The sequence below is a fragment of the Colletotrichum navitas genome (assembly GCF_030913465.1).
Source record: "Colletotrichum navitas strain CBS 125086 chromosome Unknown LY79scaffold_204, whole genome shotgun sequence".
NCBI classification, from domain to species: Eukaryota; Fungi; Ascomycota; class Sordariomycetes; order Glomerellales; family Glomerellaceae; genus Colletotrichum; species Colletotrichum navitas.
The window spans coordinates 1-26,124 of NW_026850750.1; the positions used below are offsets into that span (position 1 = coordinate 1).

General features: G+C 45.4%; 9 protein-coding genes across 9 annotated transcripts; 3 read left to right on the forward strand and 6 right to left on the reverse strand.

Annotated features, from left to right (window-relative positions):
• Nucleotides 1-6,268: 6,268 nt before the first annotated feature.
• Nucleotides 6,269-6,757, reverse strand: LY79DRAFT_530423 (uncharacterized protein; the record flags this gene model as incomplete). Its single annotated transcript, XM_060556176.1, has 1 exon — nt 6,269-6,757. One exon carries the CDS (start codon nt 6,755-6,757, stop codon nt 6,269-6,271), a length of 489 nt encoding a protein of 162 aa, XP_060406986.1.
• Nucleotides 6,758-7,055: 298 nt separating this feature from the next.
• Nucleotides 7,056-8,864, reverse strand: LY79DRAFT_158789 (kinase-like domain-containing protein). The gene is made up of 3 exons (XM_060551124.1): nt 8,650-8,864; nt 8,083-8,597; nt 7,056-8,032 (listed from the first exon to the last, which is right to left on the reverse strand). Exons 1-3 carry the CDS (start codon nt 8,693-8,695, stop codon nt 7,355-7,357), a joined length of 1,239 nt encoding a protein of 412 aa, XP_060406987.1. The 5' UTR covers nt 8,696-8,864; the 3' UTR covers nt 7,056-7,354.
• Nucleotides 8,865-11,635: 2,771 nt separating this feature from the next.
• On the forward strand, nt 11,636-13,416 carry LY79DRAFT_684149 (acyltransferase). The gene is made up of 2 exons (XM_060564622.1): nt 11,636-11,929; nt 11,995-13,416. Exons 1-2 carry the CDS (start codon nt 11,778-11,780, stop codon nt 13,307-13,309), a joined length of 1,467 nt encoding a protein of 488 aa, XP_060406988.1. The 5' UTR covers nt 11,636-11,777; the 3' UTR covers nt 13,310-13,416.
• Nucleotides 13,417-13,625: 209 nt separating this feature from the next.
• On the reverse strand, nt 13,626-14,396 carry LY79DRAFT_585279 (uncharacterized protein; the record flags this gene model as incomplete). Its single annotated transcript, XM_060560484.1, has 1 exon — nt 13,626-14,396. The coding sequence occupies one exon, from the start codon at nt 14,394-14,396 to the stop codon at nt 13,626-13,628; it is 771 nt and encodes a 256-aa protein (XP_060406989.1).
• A 2,511-nt stretch (nt 14,397-16,907) lies between these two features.
• LY79DRAFT_530441 (KR domain-containing protein) lies at nt 16,908-17,681 on the reverse strand (the record flags this gene model as incomplete). The annotated part of the gene is made up of 2 exons (XM_060556178.1): nt 16,908-17,435; nt 17,487-17,681. Coding segments are annotated over 2 exons (723 nt in total), but the record flags the coding sequence as incomplete, so codon positions are not given.
• Nucleotides 17,682-18,038: 357 nt separating this feature from the next.
• LY79DRAFT_708404 (phenolpthiocerol synthesis polyketide synthase ppsA) lies at nt 18,039-19,513 on the reverse strand (the record flags this gene model as incomplete). The annotated part of the gene is made up of 5 exons (XM_060565074.1): nt 19,239-19,513; nt 18,850-19,205; nt 18,640-18,733; nt 18,215-18,586; nt 18,039-18,104 (listed from the first exon to the last, which is right to left on the reverse strand). The coding sequence occupies exons 1-5, from the start codon at nt 19,455-19,457 to the stop codon at nt 18,039-18,041; spliced, it is 1,107 nt and encodes a 368-aa protein (XP_060406991.1). The 5' UTR covers nt 19,458-19,513.
• Nucleotides 19,514-21,565: 2,052 nt separating this feature from the next.
• LY79DRAFT_530436 (aromatic prenyltransferase) lies at nt 21,566-22,855 on the forward strand (the record flags this gene model as incomplete). Its single annotated transcript, XM_060556177.1, has 1 exon — nt 21,566-22,855. One exon carries the CDS (start codon nt 21,566-21,568, stop codon nt 22,853-22,855), a length of 1,290 nt encoding a protein of 429 aa, XP_060406992.1.
• A 660-nt stretch (nt 22,856-23,515) lies between these two features.
• On the forward strand, nt 23,516-25,098 carry LY79DRAFT_573518 (Alpha/Beta hydrolase protein). The gene is made up of 3 exons (XM_060559480.1): nt 23,516-23,836; nt 23,899-24,482; nt 24,540-25,098. The coding sequence occupies exons 1-3, from the start codon at nt 23,575-23,577 to the stop codon at nt 24,627-24,629; spliced, it is 936 nt and encodes a 311-aa protein (XP_060406993.1). The 5' UTR covers nt 23,516-23,574; the 3' UTR covers nt 24,630-25,098.
• Nucleotides 25,099-25,143: 45 nt separating this feature from the next.
• Nucleotides 25,144-26,124, reverse strand: LY79DRAFT_530444 (class II aldolase/adducin N-terminal; the record flags this gene model as incomplete). The annotated part of the gene is made up of 3 exons (XM_060556179.1): nt 25,144-25,701; nt 25,772-26,016; nt 26,076-26,124. The coding sequence occupies 3 exons, from the start codon at nt 26,122-26,124 to the stop codon at nt 25,144-25,146; spliced, it is 852 nt and encodes a 283-aa protein (XP_060406994.1).

The window sequence follows — 26,124 nt, forward strand, 5'->3', positions numbered from 1 at the left end:
ATTATACTATAGACACTAATAGCTACCTTTTGGACTAAATTTCTTCCTATGGCCCTAGCCACTAAGGCTAAGGCCCTAGGCCCCCTAGCCTAGGCCTTCTTGTCTATAGCTATCCCTTTAGACGTCTTTAACTTATTACTACTACCTTTATATAATACTACCTACTTTAATACTACTATTTATAGCTTTAACTTTACTTAGTAACTAGTCTACTTACTATAAAAATAACTTACTTTCTTCTTATTACTAATAGTAAAAAATAAAGAGACCTTTAAATCTTTTACTTTTTATTTTACTACTGTCTATAAAAAAAACTTTATAGCTAGTAATCTCTTAGATAAGATTAAAAGCCTCTACTATATTAGTACTACCTTTACTAATATAGTTTAGTTAACTTTAACCTAGCTTAAGTTAAAACTAGCTAACTAAGTAGTAGCTTACTACTATACTTTTATATTTACCTAGTTTCTTTAAGATATTACCTTTAGATAATATAGTCTACTTAGTAACTTCTCTTAGCCTTAGCCTTAGCCTTAGCCTAAGATATATATAGATACTACCTTCTGCTATAGATACTAAGAGGTATTACTTTATTAGGTTACTATAGGATGCCTACTTACTCTATAAGAGAGGCCTAGTAATATACACTTAGAGAATTCTTATATCTTTATTTAACTTTTTATAGACTACTTTTTATAAATAACTAATCCTTTAGTTATTTATAACTAACTTATAGAAGCTTATAAAGTCTTAGTTAAAGACCTTATAGTAATAACTAAGGTTAATAGTAGCTTTATAATTACCTTATATACTATAGGAATATAATTAGCTATACTTACTTATAGTACTAAGCTATCTTAACTTTTTAATATAACTTATATTAAAGGATCTACTAGTTAGTATACCTATATTATTTATAATATCTTATATAATATTAAGTTAGAATTTAACTATAACTTTATTTTTACTAAGTTTATAATAGCCTTAGAAGTTAAACTATAAGTAAGTACACTAGCTATTTAAGTGTATTTAACCTTTACCTCTAAAGACTTTAACTTCTAATCCTAGGTTATTATATTTAGCCTTACCTTACTTTACTTAGCCTTTTAACTCTTTAGGAGTACTACTTCTTTTAAACTTAGAAAAAAACTACTAAAATAATACTTAACTTACTAAGACTAGTATAAGAACTACCTCTACTATTACTAACTATTTTACTCTTAGTATAGCTAGTCTATAGACTACCTCCTAGATATATATACTACTTTTACTAAATACTATAACTACTATAGCCTTTATAACTTAATAGCTAAGACTTACTTTACTAGACTATAAATAAAAAATAGCTCTTATTATTACTTTACTAAAGCTAAGAAACTATATATTAGATAATAAGGCTAAGCACTTTATAAAGTAGCCTAAGCTACTACTTTAATAAACCTACTAGCCTTAGCTACTATATACACTAAGCCTTTAGCCTTAGCCTTAGCCCTAGAAACTACTAACCTTATAACCTTACCTCTAGTAACACTAAGCACTAACCTAGTAAGTAGACTATAGAATAAAAAGAATATTACTATACTATTAGACTACCCTTTATTAGAAGAAGGCACTACCTTTATATTTACCCTAGGGACCTTAATCTTAGATATATAACTTATATTCCCTATAGCTATAAGAATAGCTATATAAAAAAACACTAGAACTAGTAGATACCTATAACTATACTAACCTTTTAAGTATTCTAAGTTAATATTAAAAAATCTAAAGTAGTATATAATACTACTTTTATATTTACCTTAGTAGCCTATACTAACATTATACTAATATAAGAACTATAGTGCTCCTTAGATAAAGTATAAAATATTACTAAGTTTTACCTAGACTTTACTTTTTTTTTACTAGTATATATATAGATAGGTATAGAAATATAACCTTATGTCTTCTTTTATATCTAAAAGGACCTACTAGCTATAGAATTATAGGGTATTACTAAGACCTTAAACTAAGACCTACTAAGTATTATAGTATACTAGATATATATCCTTAATATATACTAAGATATTACCTTTATAATAACCCTTTACTCCCTAGAGTAGTAAATACTACTATAGAGAACTCTAGTAGCTAGAGACTTTAATACTATACACTGCCTATAGTAACCTAGAGCTAAACTAAATTATAAGGTAGTATAACTTACTAACTAGTTTACTAGTTCTAACCTACTAGTCTTTAACTCCCCTAAGGAACTTACTTACTAGGCTAATAACACCTTTAACCTAGTAGTAACTAATATCTTCTTTACCTTATTATAAGTTATACTATAGTACTATACTAGATTTAACTACTCTACTATAATTACTATACTTTTTTATACTAATATCTTATATACTTTTTACCTAAGAGCCTACCTTTGTCTTTTACCTAAATAAATCCTAGAGTTCTTAGCTATAGTAAAAGATATAGTATAGACTATACTTACTTTTACTAACTCTTATAATAACCTTAATTAAACTATACTTACTATTAGTGTAGTCCTCTAGATAGCCTTAGCTAAGGCTAATATATAAAGTACACCTAGAGGTAAAGGTATACCCTAGTAGTCTAAAGACTACTAAAAAGTAAAAAAAGTATATTACTAGCTTACTAACTAAGACTTTACTTTACTAGACACTAAAAAAGCCTACTACCTTTTTTACTTTACTATTTATAAGGCTAAGTTTACTATATAGTAGACTTAGATATATAATATAGAGATAAATAAAGACTTATACTATATAATAAGCTAAGATAAGCTATTTACTTAGTTTACTTTTCTACTACTATAGAGGCTAAATAATATAGTTATTATTAACCTAATAGAGAAAGTACTATTCCTTAGGATAAAACTTTTTAAGAGAGATATCTATATAAATAACTTTAGCTATATAATACCTATAGTTTTATATAAAATACCCCCCTAGACTAATAAGGTTACTATAAAGAAATACTATACTACTTTACTAAAAGTAAATAATACTTCCTTAGGGGTAAATAAAGTTACTATTAATATACTTAAGGCTACTTAGCCTTACCTTAGCTAGTATATTATATAACTATACTAACACTATATCTAAATAAAGTATTACCTTTTACTTTTTTACTAAGCTAAGACTATTATAATCCTTAAGCTAAACTAGGACACTAGTACTACTAAAGGCTAATGCCTTATATTACTTTTCTTAATACTTAGTAAAAGGCTAAAATACCTTTTAGCCTATAAAATTACCTAGACCTATGTTTAGTAAGGTGTCCTTTACTTATAAGTAAGGGGTATATTACTAAAGAGGTCTATAGTTAATATTATAGCTACCTTTATATATAATATTAAGGCTACTTTTACTTATAAAGAGGTTACTACCTTTATAACCTATAATATCTAAAGAGCCTTTAATACTACTCTACTAGACACCTTTAACTTTTACCTTAGGGAATAAGGCTAACTATATAATATTATTAAATAGGTTAAGCACTTTATAAGCCTTTATTAAATATTTATTTAGTATAAAAAAATAAGAATACCTATATCCCCTTTATCCTATAGACTTCTATAAAGATCCCTTATATTACTTATCTTATACCTACTATATATAGTGCTTATCTATAGTATAGGCCTAGCCTTAATCTACTTTAGATATATAAATAACTATATTATCCTCTATATAAAAAAATCCTTTAAACTTATTACTACTATAGCCTAGTCTATACTTAATATAACTATTAAATATAAAGCCTTTATTAGTATTACTTTTAACCTAGCTAAGATAAAAGTAATATACTTTAGCTATAAACTTAATAATAACTTACTTCCCCTAATTAAGTACTACTATAGACTAATTACCTTAGAACCTACTATATATTAGCTTAAGGTATAGCTTAACTACTTCCTCTTATTTAAGACTTATATTAAGTCTTATACTACTAAAGTACACTTAGTAGTAAGGTACCTCTATAGCCTTAATAAGGTTATTAGAGGTACTCCTCTAGCTACTATATAAAAAGCGCTTTATACTATTATTATTCTAAAAGCCTTTTATACCTTAGAACTATAGTACCCTAGCTATACTAAGGCTATAGCTAAGAAAAAAGATAATACTTTCTAATATATTACTACTAGCCTAAAGGACTAGCTAGTAAAACTCTAGTTAGCTATTAACTTAAGGATTAGGGGCTACTTACTAGTCTAGTAAACTATACCTTTGTCTATACTCTATAGAGAATCTATAACCTTACTAGTTAAGCTACTCCTAGATATCTACTAGCTATAATACTTACTTTAACTAAGGACCTTAGACCTCTTATACTTACTTATAACTAGACTATATATATAAGTAAACTAGGAATAGTAAAGTATTATACTTTACTTTACTATCCTTATTAATATAAGAAAAACCTTACTTTACTTCTTATACTTTAAACTTCTCTTTTAGATATATAACTACTTTCTAAGGACTAAGCTTAGTAAGAAAAAAGCTACTATAACCTATACTATATAAGTAGCTTTTTTACTTTTTATTTACCTACTAGTATATATTAATAGCTTATAGACTACCTTATATAACACTAGCTATAAATATACTGTCTTCTAAGGACTTACTTTTATATATACTAGCTACTACTAACTCCTAAATATAGAGGTCTTTAACACTAAAGTAGAAGAGGCTAATACTAGCCTTTATATAGCCCTCTAGATTACCTTAGATTACCTAAAAATAACTAATATCTTTATTTACCTAGATAACTATACTATTATATAGTACCTTAATAGTACTTTTACTAACTTCTTATAATCTACTTTTTTTAACTTTTAGTACTTAGCTAAGGAGTCTTCTTTTATAGTAAATATTTAGTAGTCCTTTAGCTATATATAAATATATAGTAATAATATTATAGACTACTTTACTAAATATAGCTTAACTATTAAATCCTTAGACCTATATATATACCTTTTTATAATTAACTATATTAAGTACTATATTTACTTAGACTTTACTTATACTTTTTTTACTTAGTAGTATACTTTTTACCTAAAGTACTATTACCTATAGGGCCTCTAAGACCTTAAGGCTACTATTAAACCCCCCTAAAGCTTAAACTTTTTACTATAAGCTTTACTTTCTCTTAGCTACTTAGACTAAATATAAGAACTATATAGTATATTATAACTACTTTATTTATAATAACACTAAATAGTACTACTACTATAAGGCTTTAAAAAGCCTAAAGTACTTACTTTACTACTAAAACACTTAGCTTTACTTCCTTTAGCTTAGTATAAAAGCCTAGCTTAAGAAGCAGTAAGCTAAGTTTATAAGCTAACACCTAGAGGTTAATATATACACTTAGCCTTTAGTAAATAATAGCCTAGACTACTATCTTTAGTTAACTCTTTAAAGAGAGGACCTATAGTGTAAGGCTACTTTATAACTTAAGCTTAGTATTACTAGCTTAGCTAAAGGCCTTATAGGTTAATCTAGTACCTCTATAGGTTACTTTTAACTATTAGCTAGCTAAAGTCCTCCTTATATATCTTTATTACTATACTTACTTATACTTCCCCTTTTACCTTTTAATAAGGCTATACTTTTACTCTTAGTTATATATATATTTACCTTTACTAAACCTTTACTTTCTTTTTTACTACTTTATAACTTAACTTTATACCTCTCTATATAGTTATTACCTAGTATTTTTAACTTTATATATATTCTTAGGAGGAAAACACTAATTTATAGGCTTAAGATAAGGGATTTATACTGTTAGAGAGGGACATTGTTATACCTAAGATCCCTTCTATAGAGGAATCCTAGGCTAGTAAATAATAGTAGATAGGCTAAGTAGGCGCCTTGTGCTACATAGACTAGACCTGATGGGCGTTAAATATTATTATTATTATTATTATTATTATTATTGTCTGGGCTCACGATGGCGGTTCTTAGCTGATCAAAAGCTGGTATATATGTGGCTAATGCTGGAGAGGGTGGTCCTAGGCGTCCTACTGTAGGACCTAAGCGGGACTTGTCACAATAGCTTTATGTATTTCCACCTTCTGTAACAGCTCTGTCAGGTGCTGTATCACGTATTCATATTCATTTGCGTATATATTGGACTTCACTTTCTGCACTTTTAATTATCACATTGAACTAAGCCTTTGTCTGCCTAAAAACGACGCCGTTAGTCGCAGCAACACCACTAACGCCTTATATCACATCGTGACAGCCTTTTATACCTAAGGCGTCATATGCGCTGCTGAGCCCCATCTGACAACATTTACCAGCCTAGCCTCCTTGATCTCGCAGTGAACATCGTCAAGCCCGTGCTCGACAAGGGCATCTCTGCAGTCGTGGACAACTTGGTTGCCCATCTCCCATGTTGTACCCGCCGAGACCGAGATCCAGACAATGACAGGCATGTCTTCGTCCTCGTATCCTATGCGGATGATATCAATCGCGTGCCAGTCGACGTTATGCCGGGTAAGAATATCCATTATTTGGCCCCTTAGCAGGGAAGGTTCGTTGTTCCATTTGCTGACAATGGGATGGTCTCCGACGACGGCCAGGGTTTTCCGATTCGACAAACCGTCGTCAATCGCAGAGCGTGTAAAGCGCTCAAAAGGGAACGGTGTTAAGCTAGACCGCGCTACGAGTCTGGGTCGGCTGGGAAGGCCGTTGTAGTAAGAGGCGCATTCGGCGTCGGTTGGTGGGCGTTGGAGATTCATGTCTTGCTAGGTATTGGACCTCGCGTATAATCCTTTTTGATTCTGGTGTTTCGCCTTGGCCTTGCTCGTCGCTATTTTGTGAGAAGAGCATTGGGAGAAGAGAAGGCGTACGCCATTATATAGCTAAGTGAACCTATCTCCATTAGCGCGGGAGGCCTGATGGTCATGAGGAGGGAGAAGACGATAGCGGGCCAAAAAGAGACGAAAGTTTGCCCGGAAGAGACGAAAGTTTAAGCTGGGAAGTTCTGGTTCGGGCACCTCTGGCGTGCTGGAAGAGGATGGTAGGGCTAAGCCGAGCGGTGCTTCGCCAGGAACGATGAGAAGCCGGTTGGGGGATATTGTTGTGAGCCGTGTTTGTTTCTTAAGAGGGAAAGAGGGATGTGACAGAACGAGGCCGAATGAAGTTCATTAAGCGCAATAGAAGGTTGACTTTATTACTGAGGCCGGTGTTGGGGCGGCTCCGGTCTTCCACGTCGAGTCGAAGCCACACCACTAGGAAAAGCCGACTCTGCCCATCTCAGTTCCGCACGTCTAGCAAAATTCGTTCTCGCGCTATCAGAGCGTTACACGTGGTCTTGGACGCGGATGTAACAAAATCTATGCAAACTGATCGATTAGTTTGGAATACCACCCAGCCTTTCCTCTCTGGTACAGCCTCATCGCGGTCACCAGCTGCTGTCTTCTCAAATCCTTCAGCGCGTCTGATAGCAAATTGCCTGTTCCCCTGCTATTCTCAACGTCTTTCACAGCCGCCACATAGCTTTTCTGATCTGCAAGCTGCTGTTGCAGTTCGTCGGTGACAGGATCGCCTTGTTCGTTGTAATTCCACGGTACATCGATCGCTGGCGGAACCATTGAGAGGGTTAAAGGAAAATCTGCAAACATCTCCCACGGCCCAGCGAAGGAAGCCTCCCAGTCAATCAAACCGAGGACACGATACTCATCGTCAACAATGATGTTGTTGTGGCCAAAGTCGCCGTGGCAAAGAGGGAATGGGCCGTGGTCGCGAGTTGAGAGTCTACTGGCAAGGTTGCTAATGGATTTCGGAAAGGATGACACGGAGGGGATAATCTCGTCAGCATATTCACCAGATGCTGTTCGTAGTTCTTCATCCGTCATGCCGAATGTGGTCTTGGCCGCCCATGCAATGAAGAATTCCGTCGCTGTGTTGAAAGGACCACCAAGACCCGGAATTGGGCCTTGCCGGTATGTGCCGTCCTTGTTTCTCGAAACGATTGTCCCAATCATAGGCAGTTGTACCGTGGCTAACTGGACCTGTGTTGGATTAGTTGAAGATGTGCTTGAAACACAAATCGGCGACTTGCATGTATCTCCGCAAGACTACGTAGGAACTTTTGCTTATATTCCAGCGGTACTTTCATGCCCAAGTCCATTCCCACGTTCCCTGGTAGACAGTCCATCAACATGAATGGTGCCTTGACGTCACAATGCCGTCTAGCCTCAACAGCGTGGACTTCGGGGATCGGTATGCTGGTCTTTTGTCGCACAAGGGAAATGGTGTTGTATTCGTAGTTTCCCACTGCCTCTTCCGACTCATCCGAGCTTTCGAAGACATCTGAGGTACCAATGGGAGGCATCTGCAGTCGTGCCACCCATCGCACACCATCGTCAAACTGGATGATTCGGACCATATGGTTGTAACCAAGGCCAATATCAGGAAGGAGCTGGCAGCTGGACCCATTCCTCTTCTCGGCTGCGTACTGCAGGAGTGAGCTCCAGTCCACAGATGCCGAAAACGACTCGGCTCGTGAACGAACAGGTCCCTCTTGTAGAGAATCGTGGTACGTCCACCGATACCCCGAAAAGGCTTTGGAACCCTCTAGAGAAGGTCAGCGTGAATGAGACCGAAGATAACGTAGGGAATTGCTTACGAGGCGTGTCATCAGACAGGCTCCTCTCAGCGGCGTTGATTTCCATTGCGGGTAATGATGCGGTAGCGACTTGTCAACGTAATGTTTGTGGAAGAGAAAAAAGCTGATGTTGTAGGGGATACAGCACAGCGACTCCACTTACCATAGCGCGCATAGCGGGCGATACCATAGAACGCCCAACAAGCCAGCTTTGGGAATGTGACCTGTCCTCTGCTGTGGCTTTCTGGTTTTCGCAGGATGCGGGAACATAGCCTAATTGATGTCTCCTCCATTGTGGTACGCCACCCTGATTTGATGTGAGTAATGGTCGCCGGCTCAGTCCATGCGGCCTGAGCCTATGGGCTATCATGAAATGACCGGCGTAGTTGGAATGTAAATCCAGGCAATGAGGATAAGCAACGTGAGATGTTTCGGTGTGATCAATCAGACTACAAATAGCGGCAAACTACTGTCCTGTAAGCCGAAAAGCTACGTCCGACCGAAATCAGTGAGATTAGACACGGAAATAAGTAGATGGCAGGTACAGCAAATACTCCAAAGAAAGTGTATACTAGAGCGTCTATCGCAGTTTGCAGGTCGGTTCTGAGCAGACGTGCAGTCCGTCGACCAAAGAGGAATAGAGACACGCAATGCAGGTTATGACCTGCGGCCAATTTCCCAGAGTTCCGATTGGTTGACGATCCGTGATATGGGGCAGAGAACACCGAATCGGAATACACCCAACAGGCAACCGGCAAGTTTCCAAACTTCCGCCGTGATAGTGAAAGCAAGGTCTAGCCCTTGGTTGAGGCGGCAATGGGTCTAGCCTGTTGGAGCCTCCAAGGCCTGGATGGGACAGATATTAATCAGAATCAGAACGCTTTGCTTTCGAGAATCCAAGTCTCAATGGTGGATCTGGGCAGTGAGCACCGGATTAATGGATGTTCCGGCTCCGATCGTATCCCCACAAGGCTGCGCGATGTCGTGAAGGCATCGCGACATAACCATTATCCCCTCCCTCCAACCTTAAGCTATCACCACTTTTACTAACCTCCATCAAATCGTTCCAATCTTCAGCCTCTGTTTTTTATGACCCAATGGCTCGGCATACAGAAAATGATATCAATGAGGCACTTGGTGCCATCACCAATGGCCGATCAGCCCGTGAGGCATCCAGGATGTATGGCATACCACGATCAACAATCCACAATCGCCTCAAGGGTCTTCGAAGTAGAGATACTGCATTCGTTGACCTTCAACGACTCTCTGCAAGCCATGAAGCTAAGCTGGCCATCTGGGTGCAAGCAGAGGTTGGTCTTGGGCTCCCGCCAACCCAACAACAAGTGAGGGAGTATGCCCAGCGCATTCTCCATGCTATGGGGGATACCAAGCCTCTAGGCAAGCACTGGGTGGAAGGATTTATGCGAAGAAATCCATCTGTCAAGCTGCATACTAGTCGTTTCATCGGTTCAAGGCGTGCCAATGGGGCATCTACTGCCCGGCACCAAACACGGCTCCTCCAGGCCCAAGTCAACAAGAGTGCTACCAGGAAGAGAAAGGCCGTTGAACTGGACCCAAACACCAAGCTCGCGACGATCAAAGATGTGCGTCAATCGCGGATTCAGACTGGCGAAGCTGTAGTTGACACAGACGAATCCAGAGCCTCTGATTGTCCCAGTGAGGCCGAAAGCTGCATAGTAGTGGCAGCAATGCCCAGTCACGTCTGATCCAATTACGAAGCTTGACCGCCATCAGGGAATCGACGTCACAACTCGAAAGCGGCTTGGTTACCTTCCGGGACACTAGCATGATAGACATGGCGCAGGCCGACTCGGAGACCAGGGAGTTGATGACAACTCGAACTTTGCCTTCCGGGGGCGGCGATTTGTCAATTTCTCGGTGTGTTGTTGCTTGAAATTTTATTGAATTACATGTGGTTTACGAGACTGACGAGAAACATATTTCCTGCCGCCTTTTGTCTCGCGGTAAACACCCAGAATGTCCCGGCTGAAAATGCCATCTACTCCGTCAGCCCCGTCTGTTTCTGGGCCTACGTCTCAGTGGCTTGCGGTTTTATCGGTAATCCAAAGAACCACCGGAGTCCCACGAAAAGGTTCATGATCCGGCGTGCCGGCAATGAGTACTACTAGAGGATCAATGAACCGAAGTTTGACGCCTCTGAGTCCAAGTCCACTAGGTATCACTGGGATGCCAAAGATCCTGAATGAAGGGATCGTCTAGATCACGCAACGGAAAATCATGGAGAACTAGGCCAGACAGAGCAGGTATAACATGAATGGTCATAAAATTCGTTGGACGTAAAGAGTCGTTTCTAGGGCTGGACCATGCTGGTGGGATCAGGTTGTGGACGGAGTCTTGTCAACTGCGTCAATGTTGCTGCTTATGCCTCCATATCATTTTGTAGATGGGTTGGATCGTCACATGTGGATAGGTAGGCATATAATATGCCCAAAAGGCTTTCCAAAGCAGCAACCATCATATTATCCAATGCACTTGCTTTCGGCTCCTGTATCTTCACGAGGGGGCAAAGAGTCATCGGATAAGCCACTTGTAGCCCGACTCCGCATCTGACCGCACCTCAAGACCCCTGTCTGCGCATCTGCGGCAACCGATAAATCCCAGCCGTTAAACAATTGCAGGGGTGCAATACCGTGTTTGTAAGGGGTGTCAGAAGCGGCAGAGACACGACAAACCTGGCAATGTTTGGCGGGTCGAGATGAACTCGCGCCCAAACAGGCAGCAGTGTCTGCATGAGTTGCAAAGACCCATCAGCCAGGCCAATAAACAAGTTGACTCTAAGTCATCCGTCATCGTTGGTGATACGTGATTAATGCAATGGTTCAGGACACGCATAGAACGCGCATGTCACCCCTTCACGCCCCTCCCGTCGTACAACCATTCCCAACGCCATCTTCCCATGTATATTGCCGAAGGATCCGCCCCTACCCTCAAAGAAGGCTTCCCAGCTTTCCCCTTAACCTGCTCGTGAGGTCGTAGTCGAGCTGTCACTTGCTGAGATTCAAAAACACAATCCGCAACGCAACGTCAAGGCCTTGTGTCAACGATCAGTATAACATTACACCGACGCGGCCCCACACAAGTGCCCAATCTACACGGCCTAATTCGTCATGCCCCGGATCGAGGAGTTTCACATTCGGCCATTGGGCTGGGAGAGCGGTCCAGAGGAGGAACGGTTTAAGCTCTCCACCCTCGACTACATGTCGCCGAGGACTTACAACAACTATGCACTTTTTTTCAAGGTGAAAGATGAGGACAAGAGGTTAGTCCGACACCATTGCCTCGGTTCATGAGCGAGCAGCTCACTCATGATGTTCGGTTGGATAGCAAAGTGGCGGAGGTGCTCAAGGAAGGTCTGGAGCGGGCTCTCGCGCAAGCCATTCACCTTGTAGGCACAATTGAGAAGGACGAAGACGGCTTCCACTCCTTTGTCAAAAGAAAGAGCAGCACTGTCAAGCTCGTAGTCCAGTATCTCGACTCCCCTGACGACAAGTTCCCGTCCTTTGCCGAGATTGAAAAGTCTCACTTTGTCACAACCACCCTTGGCGATATCAAGATCTTGAGCAACGCCCCCATGACCTACGGCGAGACGCCGGAAGCCCACCCGGACTCCAGCCCTGTCACTGCCTCGTTCAAGGCCAACTTTATCCCCGGGGGTCTCATATTCAACATGCACTCCCACCATTACAGCAACGACATTTCTGGGTGGGGTTCTTTCACGAAGCAGCTGGCCGAGAACTGTTCCGCCATCGTCAACAAGACCGAGTTCCCGTCCTTCGACCCCGGATGCCTCGACCGCAGCCGTTTCAACGCTCCGGCGATCCCCGAGGAATCGCGGGTCGACGCGCCGCCGCAGGCCGGCCGTCACCCCGAGCACAAGCGCTGCCAGTCGCTCATCTTCCACATGCCCAAGAGCAAAGCCGCCGAGCTGAAGAAGGCGGCGTCGCCCGACGACGGCTCCTGGATCTCCACGTACGACGCCGTCGTAGCCCTCGCATGGCGCACATTCAGCAAGATCCGCGAGCCCGTCTACAAGCCGGATCCGCTCTCGAACCCTATCTGGGGGGAGGCTATCAACATGACCAAGCGTCTCACCGACCCCAAGATGCCGGCCCGCATGCAAGGCAACGTCTTCTTCGCCGCCGTGTCCGCCACGGCCCCCGTACCGCAGCTCACCGTGTCTGAAATCGTCTCCGAGGCGCCCCTGTCCAAGCTGGCGGCCTACGCGCGCCGGATGACCGACAGCGTGACGGGCGAGGCGCTGGCCGGCGCGCTGCGGGCGCTCGCGCCGATCCGCAATAAGGCGGACCTGTCCATCCGCGTCGACTCGTTCCCGCCCATGTCCGTAGCAATGACCGACTGGCGTGACGCCGACGTGTGCACCGCCGACTTCGGCTTCGCCAAGCCCACCGCCTTCCGGCATCTGTTCAACCCAGACACAGTGATCAACAACATCATCATCGTGTACCCGCCGCGCCGCGGGCCGGCCGGGGACGACGAGGGCATTGAGCTGCACGCCGGCTTCGAGAGGGAGCTCGTACACCAGCTCGTGGACGATCCGGAATGGAAAAAATATTTCGAGTTTAGGGGCGTGGATGCGGATGAGGGCATTTCGGGGACGGAGTCGGGATGTGGTGTATGAGCACATCCTTGCTCTGAGAGTATAGAAACCAGTAACATGTTCCAATCAGGTAGCCTGCCTCTTACAGTTACGTATATATACGCGAGGGATAGATATAGATAAACGGTGCGCCAACATAAGTGACTACTTACTATATGTAGGAGAATAACTACTAAGAAAGTAAGGTGTGTAGAGTTATATCACTATAGGAAGGCTTATCAATCAATATACGCTCACCACCACCGCGACCTTCTACAGCGCTTTCAGAGAGTTTATTAGAAGCAGCAGAACTTATACCACGCTGAATTAGTTTCTTATTATCATGTTCTGCTAAGCCCTACTTAAGGGGTCCCAATCGGAGCCACAAGTCCGCTCCCGATTTCGGACCAACGTCCATGGATACCACAGCCTTCTTGCTGGGTTTGAATGTGTAGTCGACGGCTTTAAAGAATGGCGTGTTTTTAAAGGTTGGCCAAAACTTATCAGACTGGTCGACGGTGATCCTTTTTGGTAATTGGGCCTTTGGGTTGGCTTGGTGTTTCTTCCAATCCTCATAGTAGCTAATGAGGACAGCTTCCGTCTTTTTGTTTACGACAGTCTTAATAATAACCCAGTCGATGGACGAAAGTGACTTCCGTGCGTGCTTGCTTGCTACAGCTTGGATTATATCGGATAGATGCAGCCGCGGGCTACGATCAGTGTGGGGTTTTTCCCCGCCGTTGAAGGCCAGAGGAATAATTATTTGGTCGGGCTTGTCGGTTGGGAATATTAAGACTGTAACTGGCACCGTGTTCCCTTCAAAATAGGGCGTGTACACAAGGTACTTGTCTCCTTTGACAGCAACAGTATAAATGTCCTTGGCCTGTCGAAGAGGCTTTAGGCCTGACCCTGACCCTGGGGAGTTCAGCCCGGCTGGTTTTGGCGGCGGTGTGAATCCAGGTTGGGCGGGGTCTGCAAATGTGTATGATAGCGACCTTAGGCCTGGCCCTGACCCTGGGGAGATCAGCCCGGATGGTTTTGGCGGCGGTGTGAATACAGGTGGGGCGGGGTCTGCAAATGTGCACGATAGCGACCAAAGGAGGACGAGGAGCGGGTATATGGAGTGCATGTTGCAAATTAAGAATTGAGATGATAAAATAGACCAGAGCCAGTGACAACAAAATGAGGGACAACAGGCAGGAGAATGCCGGTGTAGTTGGATATGGCGCGTAGAACTTGGATTAAGTCCAAAGGGATTTTGAACTAATGTATACTACATAGTACATTCGCGTGAAGCTCGGCTCTATCCATTTATCTACTGTACTCGGTTCTGAGGCTTCCGGAGGGGTGCGAGACCCACGGAATCGGTGTCTCCGGTTGGTGTATTACATAGATAGTAGTTAATCTTAGCAGAACCCATCCACCCTGCATACCAATCTCAACAACCCAAGCGATAATAGCCTCGTGAAGGAACCCACGAAGGAGGATAGCACCTGGGGATTAGAACCAGACAAGAACCTCATGAGCGCGAGCGATTCATCTAGATATAAGGCTGGCCGTGCTTGAATCCTAAAATTACATACTATCCCTTTAGTTGCGAACTGACCTCACTAACCCCTAGGTGGACCCACCCCCACTTTGACCCCTCACTTTCGGACATACATGATAATACATTGATTTAGAATATTATTTTGTTAGTAACTACTACCTATTTTAACATTATTACTAACATTATTATTTAAATACCTCTATTTATACTACTATCTATATAGAGGTCCTACTAGAGAGCCTTGCTATTACTTACCTAAATAACTATATCCTAGAGTAGTAAAATAATATAAATAATTTAGCCTAATAAGCCTCTAGTAGATCTAGGCCTATGGCAACAAGGGACCTAGTAGGACTACTTAGACTATGATATACCTTTATATAAAGGTAGAGATTGTTAGTACCTTTGGCATAGGTAAAACGCTATATGAATAGAACTAGCTTAAAACTATTGGCTTTTGGCGTTAATTGCTGTGACCTGATTTGCTCCTACCTCTCACGGGGGTTAGTGAGGTCAGTTTGCAACTAAAGGGATACTCTGTGTAATGTATATGCTCGTGCAGATAGGGTACCGGCACCCCAATATTACGTTCACTAAACCGCCGACCCTGATCATACAACAGGCACAGAGCATTTGAAGCACTGGGCGACAAACCAGCTACAGCATGATGGTCGCAGCTCTTTGGCCTTGGGGCTGAAATAGCAGTAAAGAGCCAAAGTCCCAAGTCCGTTCTATTATGCCTTTAGTTGCGAAATGACCTCATTATCCTCTGGGTGGGTCCCCCTCCACTTTTACCCTAATCTTTCAGAGATACATGACAATAGGTACATTGTTCTAGAATGTTATTTTATTAGCAACCACCACCAATCACTAACATCAGCATTTAAACTACAATATCTTCTAACTTCCTTTATTTATAGTACTATTTATATAGAGGTCTAGTAGGAGGACCTAACTATTACCTGTCTAGATAAGTATATCCTAGAGTAGTATAACAACGCTAAAGTAGTATAATAATATAATAGTTTAGCCTAGTAAAGGACCTAATACAGCTACTTAGACTATAATATACTGTTATATAAAGGTAGAGATTACTAATACCTTTGGCATAGGTGAAACGCTATATAAATATAAGTCCCTTGAAACTATTAGCTTTTGGCGTTAATTACTGTGACCTGATTTGCTCCTACCCCTCACGGAGGATAATGAGGTCATTTCGCAACTAAAGGGATAGAGATTGAGGTTGGCCAAGAAAACTTTCTGTAGACCCAGGTTTGTGAAGCATTATATCGAACGGTCTAATGTGAATAACGTGGGGAGCAAGACACGAGAAACGGCACTAAATGAGGGGTGACTGACGGGGGGATTTTGTTACAATACTATCGATAAGACAGGACTGCTTTCCCGGGGGCCTACTAATCGTAGGTTTAACCCTATTCCACCCTGTCACGGATACCTAATACAGGCGGCGAGCCCGCCGCGCAAGGGGGTAAGGTTGGCGTAGACGGGGCTATACATAATAGACTAAGTGTACTTTGCTAGGGTATAGGATCCTAGCCGGACTAGCCGAAGTTTAAAGACCTATTGTTATAGGGTCATCGGGAACACCTTATTACTCACTACGAATGTGGATTAGTATAAGGATACTTGACAAAAGATCCGCTGCCTTTCAATCTTGGCGACCCAGAGTCCAGACGGGGCTCTCGATCTTCGGTCTCTGACATTTGATCATAGCCGTTTTATCTGGGTAGATGAGGACTGAATCGACCATACACACTGTAATGATCTCGAATTATATTCGCACCTGGTGCATACCACTTTTCACCCGAGTCGACACGCAATCGGCCTGATTTCTTTCCACGTCATCCAAGTTGACTTGCTTCAATTCATAGGTTGATGAAGGAACTTGCCCTGGAGAACTAGACAACTTCCTCTCAAAACCGGAACTTTCCAGGCTTCAACTCTCCAAGTTGCTTTTCGGTACAAAGCTCGAATGAACGAGTATCTGTACTACCATCTAGCCTGATACTTTTCTATCATTCTCGTCTGTAACAAGCCCCCAAACTCTTGCAGGCTGCCCGCTCTCGTGATCTACAGCACATTCATCTCGACCCCGAGCCTCTTCCTAATCCAATTCCTAAGCTCGATACTTACCAGGCTATCGATGCCCACATCCGCCATGGGCGTGTGCACGTCAAACTCGTCCTCGGGCCTCGGCATAAAGCCAAACAGGGTACGGCCTACGTCCCGCGCAAGTAAGGCCGCCGCCTCATCGGAGTGCAGAACGGCCATATGGGCAGCGGCGCCTCGCAGGAATCTCGCCAGTTCTTCATCGGCTGGGTCCGCGCCCGCTTGTGCATGCGTCGTCGGCGCCGACGACCATCCCGTGTCGGCCTCGAGATTGCGGTAGACTAGCATGCGGGGATCCTTGCGGAAGACGACGCGGTTCCTGGGTGAAGCGATGGGCAGCGTGGATCGAAAGCCAAAGCCAATCTGCGAGGGCTGTACAAAGCGCGATTGCCCCTGCTGCTGCTGTATGGGCCCGGGTCGCATGAGCATCAGCTCGGCGCACTCCAAAAAGCCGCTCTCCTGACTGATGTGAGATGCGGCGGCCTGGAGCTTTTCGAGCGCCTCGGGGTTCTCGGCCACTCAACCGACGCCGCCTATGACGCCTATGTTGATGGTGGACGCGGGAAGGCCGAGCGAGTGCCGGTTCGAGACGAAGGGGTCGACGAAGGTGTTAGGGGCACAGTAATTGGCCTGGCCCCATTGCCCAAACATGGCCCCGAATAAGCTGAAGGAGAAGAAGTCGAGGGTCTCAGAAGAGAGAGTCTTGTGCAGATTCCATGCGCCGTCAACCTTGGGTCGTTAAGGAGCGGACCACTGATCAAACGACATGTCCAAAAAGCTCTTGTGCTCCAGGACCATGGATGCATGAAGCACACCACATATCGGACTGCCCGCGGCCTCGACGGCCCGCACGACGTCCTCGTAGTTGGCGCAGTCGACCGACACCCCGATGCTTGTGCAGCCCAGACCGGCCAGTTCCCGGAACTTGTAAGAAAGCATCGTGATGGGGCTCCGCAGCCGAGCGGGACAAGAAGACAAAGTGACGAGCGCCCCCCTCGGCCAGCCATGTGCTGATGACCGGCCGAGACCACCCAAACCTCCGGTCAGGAGGTATGCGGCATTACTACGCGCACGGAACGGCTTATGTGCGGCTTAGGACGGCAGCTCGGCATCGGCACCGGCAGGCATGGTAACGACCATCTTGCCGATGTGCTGCGCCTTTTGCATCGGCCTTCGCCATGCCCAAGGTTAGTTTTGCCCTGCCGTGGGTTATCAATACTCAACATACAGAGTTTGAACAGAAAAAGGGGCCCAGGGGTACTACTAACCGATCCTATATAAATTCCATGCTCGCCAAAGACGTTCCCAATGGCCTGGGGCTCAATAGAATCGCCGACAGGGGTGCCCGTTCCGTAATAATCCATCATAGCCGTCCTCGAGAAGTCGCTTATGCCAGCCAGCTCATGGCAGCGGCGAATCAAGGACTCATGAGTGTCCGCAACAGGCGCCGACAGCGTCGAGGACCTTCCTCCGGCGTTAAGGCAGGTAGACCGAATCACAGACCGAACCGGGTCGCCGCCGCGGAGGGCATCGCTCAGCTTCTTACGAGGGCCGGCTGACACGGCCTCGCCCCGGGCATAGCCGTCGGCGGCGGCGTCAAATGTGTGGTAGTAGCCGCTCGGCGACGAAACACCCAGCTCCTGCATCGTGGCTGTCATGCTCGGGGGGGGGGGGGGGGGGGTGGGATTGCAACATCCGACAATGGCTGCTTCGCGCGTGCTTCGCACTCCCCGGCATTGATGGCTGTGTATGCATCGTGGAGAGCGATCATGGGGCTAGAGCACCCACTGCGGATGACGGTGTTGTACTTATACAAAACTTGGTCTGTCCCCCGGTTCAGCTACCGATGATGCTTTTGCGTCCTTCGCGTGAAGAGTTTTAGAAAAGTCGGCAGCCATCATACCTGAGGCCCATGACATCGAATTCATAGTGTATACGGTTTGCCGTCATGTAGTCACCTGAGCCGGATTGCCGATGGCGGTTGAAGTTTTCGATATCGCGCTGGTCCAACTCCAACCAGTCCCCTTCGAAACTGCCAACAAAGACGCCGATCTTGCGGCCTCCTAGGCCCGCCGACCTTTGCCCGGCCGCCTGCAACGCCTCGTACACGGCCTCGAGCTGGAGCCGCTGCTGAGGATCCATCGGAGCGCACTCGTCCTTTGTCGCCGAACAGAAAGACGTATCCATGTTGGCGAGGTCGACATGGTCGGGGAAGTATCCAAGATTGGAGCTGACGTGGCCCGACTTACCGGGGCCATACTAGTTGTCGACATCGTAACGCGTCTTTAATACCTTGCATCGCCCGTTCCGCTTGTTCTGGAGCAGGTTCCAGAAGGCCTGGGCATTTTTGACTGCGCCCGGGAGCCGCACTCCCATACCGCAAAGGGCGATGGGCTTAACCAGAGGCCTGGGAGCACTGCCCTTACCGTTCATGTACCAAGATTGGCCATTGGCGGTAGGCAAGGCGGGTGACTCTCTGTTTGGCCGACTTGAAGATCCCATAACGTTCATTAAAGTATGCCGGCAGATAAACCAAGGATGGATCTTGCACGTAAGCAATGGTTAGGTTTATGCCCCCCTCCGGGGCGTGTTGCTTGTTATGGCAGACGTAGAACATCTAAACACATTCTTCCTTAGCCATAGGTAGATCTGGATGTGTTTGACAGTCTAGAGATCCTTCAAATAAAAAACCCCACCAAACAACTTGTTTGTCCCCCCGATTTCTCTTCTTCCGGCTTTAGAAGTCACCCTGTTCAGATACGACTTGTTTGTCTCGGGCACGTTGAGGTTGGAAGCGGTGAAGGAACATGTACTTCCTTTCCTGGAGCCACGTCTGCATTCACACGTAAAACTATTGGTCGAGACTTCAACATACAACACCGACGAACAAGCAAACAATCGACAGGTCATGAACAAACTATTCCAGAGTGGAGACTTGGTTGCCGCCGTGCTTGAGCGTATCGCATAATTGGTTTCTCTAGCATCAGCTCATTATCAGTCATCTTCCTTTTAGGGGTTTTCCTCAACGGGTGCTCTCCTTTGCAGCTGCCTCGGCCTCCTGAGTGGCTAGCACCTGGACTTGACGCTGGCGTTCAAGACGCATGGTCCAGATCTCTTGCTAGCCTTGTGCCCATGTATGTTGACAAGCATAACCGCTGTTATTTCCGGCACACCGTCCAAAAACACCACGGCAGACAAGGGTGCGGTGGTATGTGGCTGTCCCTTTTATTGGCGCGCCCCTCAGCAATGCCCATCCGTGCGCTAGAAACACTGCCCGAATGTTATCCAACCACCAAGAGAGAAGGGATAGTCTACTATGGAATATATATACAGCGGTAATACCAGCCTAGCTAAATTCATCTTGATAGGCAACAGTTAGACTAGCCTATAAGGGTCCAGCGTGGTAGGCAACGGCGATGAGTGCATCCGGGCATAGTTAGTCACATGGCGATAGAAATACATCTAAGTCAACTAGTCTATCTCGTGATATTTTCCTATATAGTTTACTCAACATAATGAACCTGCCGCATATGACTATACCCATTGGAAAACTCGGGATCCCGTCCGCTCTGCCATAGATAAGCCAGTGAGGGGAGGCTCATCTAGGGGATCAGGGTTCCTTACTAACTTGGTAGGTAAAACAGTACCTGCTATACGGTTTGCTGTCAGGGGCTAAAGGCTTCGGAGGCTCGCAGCAATACGCTCTGGCGCTCCCAAAGCAGCCGTTTCCGGCGTACATGCCACCGCAACACTTCTGGACCTAATAGCACTTGGAAAAGGCTGTCGGATTGGTATCCTGGCAGCAGTAATGCCTGATACTGAATATACAGGGCTGCTCACCCCCAGCGGCCATGTCTAACGAGACACTATCTTGTTCGAGTAGTCGATGGGCCAGTCCCAGTCACACGTCGGCGCCTCGCCCACCCACTTGCATGAACTGTATGCCGAAGTAGACGTCATGCTGGTGCAGCACGCCGCCTAGTGAGATTTTACTCCCTTAAGTTTATTACTTACATAATATTAACCAGACTGTGTGATTAGATACAATCGTAGCCCTATAGACTTATAATAAAACTGTGTTATTTGTAGAAACCTCTTGAGCTTTTATATAGTAATAGTTAGTAACTCTTTACTAATTGTAAAGTCTGCTATATCTTGGTGTTTCTTGTACTTAGATATATAGTCATCAGCTTTTGAGGACATTGATTGCAGGATAATACTCTTGTCCCCTCTAGGCACGTTCTCTGCTGTCAGCATTATTAGTGTCCAGGAATTACTATCCAAGGACCATAAGCCTCGTTACCTAAGACTAGGATCTATTTTCGGCGCAATGCGGTTCTGAGATACGTCTGGACAGATACTAACACACAGCAGTCAGTAGTCAGTATAGCCCATAGATCAGACATTAGGCCTTGTGTAGCTGCTCATGGCTTGGAATCACCAGTCATGTTTCCTCAATATTTAGGAAGAGAAACGACTGTAAGAGTCATCAGTCACCTCATGTTAGTTTTTAAAGTTACTCTATCAACTTACGTCTGTTTGGCCACGATCCTTAACCTCATTTATTCATCACATTCGCCACGTTTTTAACTTTTTACTCGCCCTTTCCCTCTGCGACCATGACTTTAACTGCCAATCAAGCTAGACAGCATGTTTTACCACTGCCCCAAATTCCTTTGGAGCTCTCCCTCAACTCCGTTCTGGCTTCCTTGACCAAGTGGCCGCCTACGAGATCTCCAGACAGCGACTGGTGGTGGCAGAGCGTAGGTAGCCATCTGCAGACCTTACTCTTCGCCGCTGGCTATTCTATCACCGACCAACTCGAGGCTCTGCGCTTCTTGTATCACTTGGTGACGCCCCGACTGGGCCCCAGGCCTTCTGGGTCCAAGGCGGGATGGAAGAGTTTTATGACTGACGACCATACTCCTATTGAGTACTCGTGGAAATGGGGTTTCGGTGGAGAGGCTCCTGAGGTTCGCTACAGCATCGAGTCCATTGGTCACTACGCAGGAGCGTCTCCAGATCCTCTCAATCAAGTTGCTACTTGCGACTTTCTCGCCCAGCTCTACAGCAACGGTCTCCAGGGCCTCGACCTGGAGTGGTTTGACCATTTCAAGCACACCCTTCTAGGTCCTGGGACCCCGGCTTCCGAGGCCAAGGTCGTTAGCCAGTCCACACTTTTTATGGCTTTTGAAATCTCCCATGGTCCCGTGGGTGTCAAAGCCTACTTTATTCCGGTGGAAGCTCCCGGGTACAAATCTGTCAACCAAATATTTAGAGCAATCGCATCCGCTGGCTGTTGCAATCCCGCCGCTACCAATAGATTACACAGCTTTTTCCGTAACGACGTTCACGGCCGCACTATCAATCCATTCATGTTGGGCATTGATTGTGTCATCCCCTCCGAGTCCCGGTTGAAAATATACGCCCGCTCACGCATCACTACTTTTGACCTCGTGCGACGCGTCATGTCCATTGGCGGACAGCGTAGGGGCATCGAGGAGGCTGAGAAGCAGCTTCATCGACTCTGGAAGCTCGTGCTGGGTCTATCTGACGACGCTCCTGCTGACAAGGAGCTCTCATCCAACTCACATGAGACGGCTGGAGTGCTCTTCTATTTCGATGTCGCATCAACGGCTGCACTTCCCGATGTCAAAGTATACATTCCCGTGAGGCATTACGCTCCTAGCGACAAGGTTGCTGCTCAAGGCTTGGTCCATTACCTGAAGAGTCAGGGCCGGAGTGCTTATGTGCAGCAATATCTCGAGGTGCTTGATACTCTAGCAACGGGAGAGAGTGGTGGTGACTCCCGCGGAGTGCAAACTTATATTTCCTGCGCCTACAAAAAGGACAAACTCGTCATCACGTCCTATTTAAGCCCACAGTGCTATCATCCGTCACGGTTTTGAGCGCGGACACAAATGTTATCGTACCAAGTTCGCTTGTTTCCTTTTGTGTTTTACAATCATGTCATTTATTCTGGCAGATGTTGTGCATCGCACCTGTTGTCAGGATCAAATTTTGTCGGAACCTCACATAAGACTATTATCAAAGATGCAAGGTCAAAGCTATGCTATGTTCTGGATGAGTAGAAAAGTCCATCATTAAACTACGCGAAGCACCATTTGGACAAGATAAAACGGTTGAACTTGGTTTTCAAAGGATGATGGAGGAATGGGTGCTGGGGACGGAAAGATTAAGATCAAAACCACTGGTTCCAAACTTTATCCAAGCTCCTAGGCGTATGGATAATCGTTATGGAATGGCCTGCATTGGGTCGGACTTACTATCTAGTCTGCAGTAACGCAAGGCCACGCATGCGCAGTACGCCAAAGGAGCCCTGTGGCGATCACTCGATCGAGGCGTGTCGTGTTTGTCAGCTCTCACGTATACCTGCACTGTCTATTGTCATGGCACATTTCTGTCGTATCAGAGGTAGTGTGGAGAGATCAAGACACACCCAACACCGCCTTCACTCAGATGAGGTGATACGGACAGTAAGCCAAGCTTTGGACTTAGCGAATGCAGCAGAAGTTCCTAGATGTGTCTATGAGTGAAAAAGACTTACTTGCCCTCCTTTTCCCACCTTTTTGCCGCAGGTTTTAATCAAACTCGGCAGCTTTCCGAAATGCACGAACAAAACCCTCTTCAGGTGCAGTTCGCATCTCCGAACCAGCGAGAGCGTCGACTCCCACTCGTGCTAATCCATGACGGAGGCGGCACAACCTTTACCTACTTCCTTCTTGACAGCTTACACCGTGACGTTTGGGCCATCCATAACCCCCACTACCATACGGGGGAAGTGTGGCCGGGGGGCATGGTGGAGATGGCGCGCCATTACATCGGCCTGATGCTCATGGCTGGTCTCAGTGGCCCCATCTTGCTAGGAGGTGTGTGGAAGGGCCCGTTCATACAGTTTCAAGGAAAATCAATATCTCACATTACGTTATAGGGTGGTCTCTTGGGGGTCTTCTTGCGCTCACGATATCTCAGATACTCGCTAAACGCCCTCGGTCAAAAATCTCAGTCGCCGGACTCTTATTTGTCGATTCCCCACATCACACCCCTTGGTCCGAACTGGCGATCCCTACGTCAAAGCCCGACCTTGGTAAGGTCCCAGAGCTTGTGCAAAGGTCCTTCGATAACTGCCAGGGTCTTCTAGACACATGGAAGCTTCTCCCTTGGGATAGGCCTACATGTGGGGGTAACAGCGTATATGTGACCGTTGCCGACGAGCAATTTCATTTACGTAGCGACGAGGTCATTTACAAACCCACCCGTGGTCACTGGCGGACCATGGAGACGCGAATGTTTGATGGGATACATATGCTGTCGCGTCAGCCTATTTCCCCTCCACCTGCCGTTCTTATCAAGTGCGTACAACATGTGCCAGCGCAGGGAAGCGCGAAAGATCCGTGTCAGGTGGATTTGTTCCGTGATGAGCCTCTGCTGGGTTGGGAGGGTCACCACCCGGAATTCATCAAAGCTGTCATCGAAGCGGACGCACACCATTACAACATATTTCAATTTCCCAACGTAAGCCCAACCCTGGCCAGTTCCTTTGCCTTCTTTTGTATGCTGACCATTTCATAGATCACACAAGTCACGAAGCAACTTAATGAGGGGCTAGAAATCCTTGATAGCCTTCGTGTTCTGGAGCCTGAGATCAAGGGTAACGCCTAGGCGTGTTGCCATGATTTCTCTGTAGGAAAACAGTAGTCAGGGGAGATTGGAACCACACTCCAGAAGAACTAATAGATATCTATGTGCTGTGGCGATGATATGCAGGATAGTGTAATGTCAGTAGATCAAGTGTGTACAATCGGCTCTACCTAGGACTTCTCTCACATAAGTGCGATCCACAATCATCGGAGCAGATTGTTGCTTCCACCATGAATTGTTTCTGTTTCGCAGCTTGTTTGATCCTGACAGATTATATTTTGACGGCCTAAGAACAAAACGACCCGGGAAAATGGAAAGACTTGACAAGCACTGTATTTCTTACATGTTCCATCAAAACGGGGAACTCGTTACTTGTTGAAGCAGGAGTACTCAAAAAAAGAAAAGAAATAAAACACTGCGGCGATTCATCAAACGCAGGCCTTTGTCTGTCGCTACAACCAACATCTTGCGCACCTAGGAGTTATGTTACGCACGGGGATAATAAGGATTCTGCATGAACGACCGAGTTTGCAAACTACAGGAAATCTACATTCATATCATCGATGCCCTGCCTAATGGCGTCTCCTGCCATCTCAATCTCATACTCAATGTCCGGCTGAGCCTCTACGTACAACCAATTCTTCTCGCCTGCCATTGAGAAGTTGAGGCGAGCAAGCTCATCGGGAATGATGTGTTTCTGCAACGTTGGATTACCACACTTGGCTGCCTCCACCCGCAGTTGGATGTCGCAGCTGCGGTCGAGCAGTCCGAACAAGAATGACGCCTCGTCCACCGTGGAACCAACCGTGAGTAGCCCGTGGTTGAGGAGCAGAGCGGCCTTGCCCCTTGGCCCAAGCCAGCGCGCAATCTCCTGTCCCTCCTCCTCGGCAGTGACGATGCCACTGTACTCATTCATGGTGGCAATGACCCCGTAAAGGTCGCACACATCCTGTGTGATCATCTCCAGTGGTTTTCCAAACACTGTCCACGCGCGACCTGCCATGGTGTGCGCATGGCAGATTGAATGCACATCATGCCGGGCCTTGTGTATCTCCGAGTGGATGAAGAACCCTGGAGAGTTGACGGGACGGTTCTGGAATCCGCAATCGGTGGTGTCAGACACGGATTATCGAAGACATGAAGGACGGATGGGTAGATCTCACGCGGTTCCCTCCAACAACACGGCCGGTAGTAATCTCCAAGCAGACCATATCACTTGCGTTCATGAGGCCAAAGTGTTTACCGATAGGGTTCATCCAGATGCAGTTCTCATGCTCAGGGTCGCGAACGCTGATGTGGCCTGAGATACCTTCGGTAAAGCCGACGCGAGCCCAGTTTCTAAAGACTGCGGCCATGTGCAAGAGGATGTGCTTTCTTTCTTCGTGAAATGAGGCAAACTCGGGAATACCTGGAGGCAGATTCAAGCCCAGTCAGCCACGAAAGACACGTCGTATGAGAGTGTCTCACCAGTTAAGGGGTTTGGACCAATACACATCTTGTCGAGCTGGCACACCAT

Excerpts from the sequence above, each read along its gene's own strand:
- LY79DRAFT_158789 (XM_060551124.1), bottom strand. The coding sequence starts at position 8,695 with ATGGAAATCAACGCCGCTGAGAGGAGCCTGTCTGATGACACGCCTC. Across the intron at positions 8,598-8,649 it reads CCTGTCTGATGACACGCCTC|AGGGTTCCAAAGCCTTTTCG; the intron begins GTAAGCAATTCC and ends GACCTTCTCTAG. Across the intron at positions 8,033-8,082 it reads GTAGTCTTGCGGAGATACAT|GTCCAGTTAGCCACGGTACA; the intron begins GCAAGTCGCCGA and ends AATCCAACACAG.
- LY79DRAFT_684149 (XM_060564622.1), top strand. The coding sequence starts at position 11,778 with ATGCCCCGGATCGAGGAGTTTCACATTCGGCCATTGGGCTGGGAGAGC. Across the intron at positions 11,930-11,994 it reads GTGAAAGATGAGGACAAGAG|CAAAGTGGCGGAGGTGCTCA; the intron begins GTTAGTCCGACA and ends TCGGTTGGATAG.
- LY79DRAFT_573518 (XM_060559480.1), top strand. The coding sequence starts at position 23,575 with ATGCACGAACAAAACCCTCTTCAGGTGCAGTTCGCATCTCCGAACCAG. Across the intron at positions 23,837-23,898 it reads TGGCCCCATCTTGCTAGGAG|GGTGGTCTCTTGGGGGTCTT; the intron begins GTGTGTGGAAGG and ends ATTACGTTATAG. Across the intron at positions 24,483-24,539 it reads ACATATTTCAATTTCCCAAC|ATCACACAAGTCACGAAGCA; the intron begins GTAAGCCCAACC and ends ACCATTTCATAG.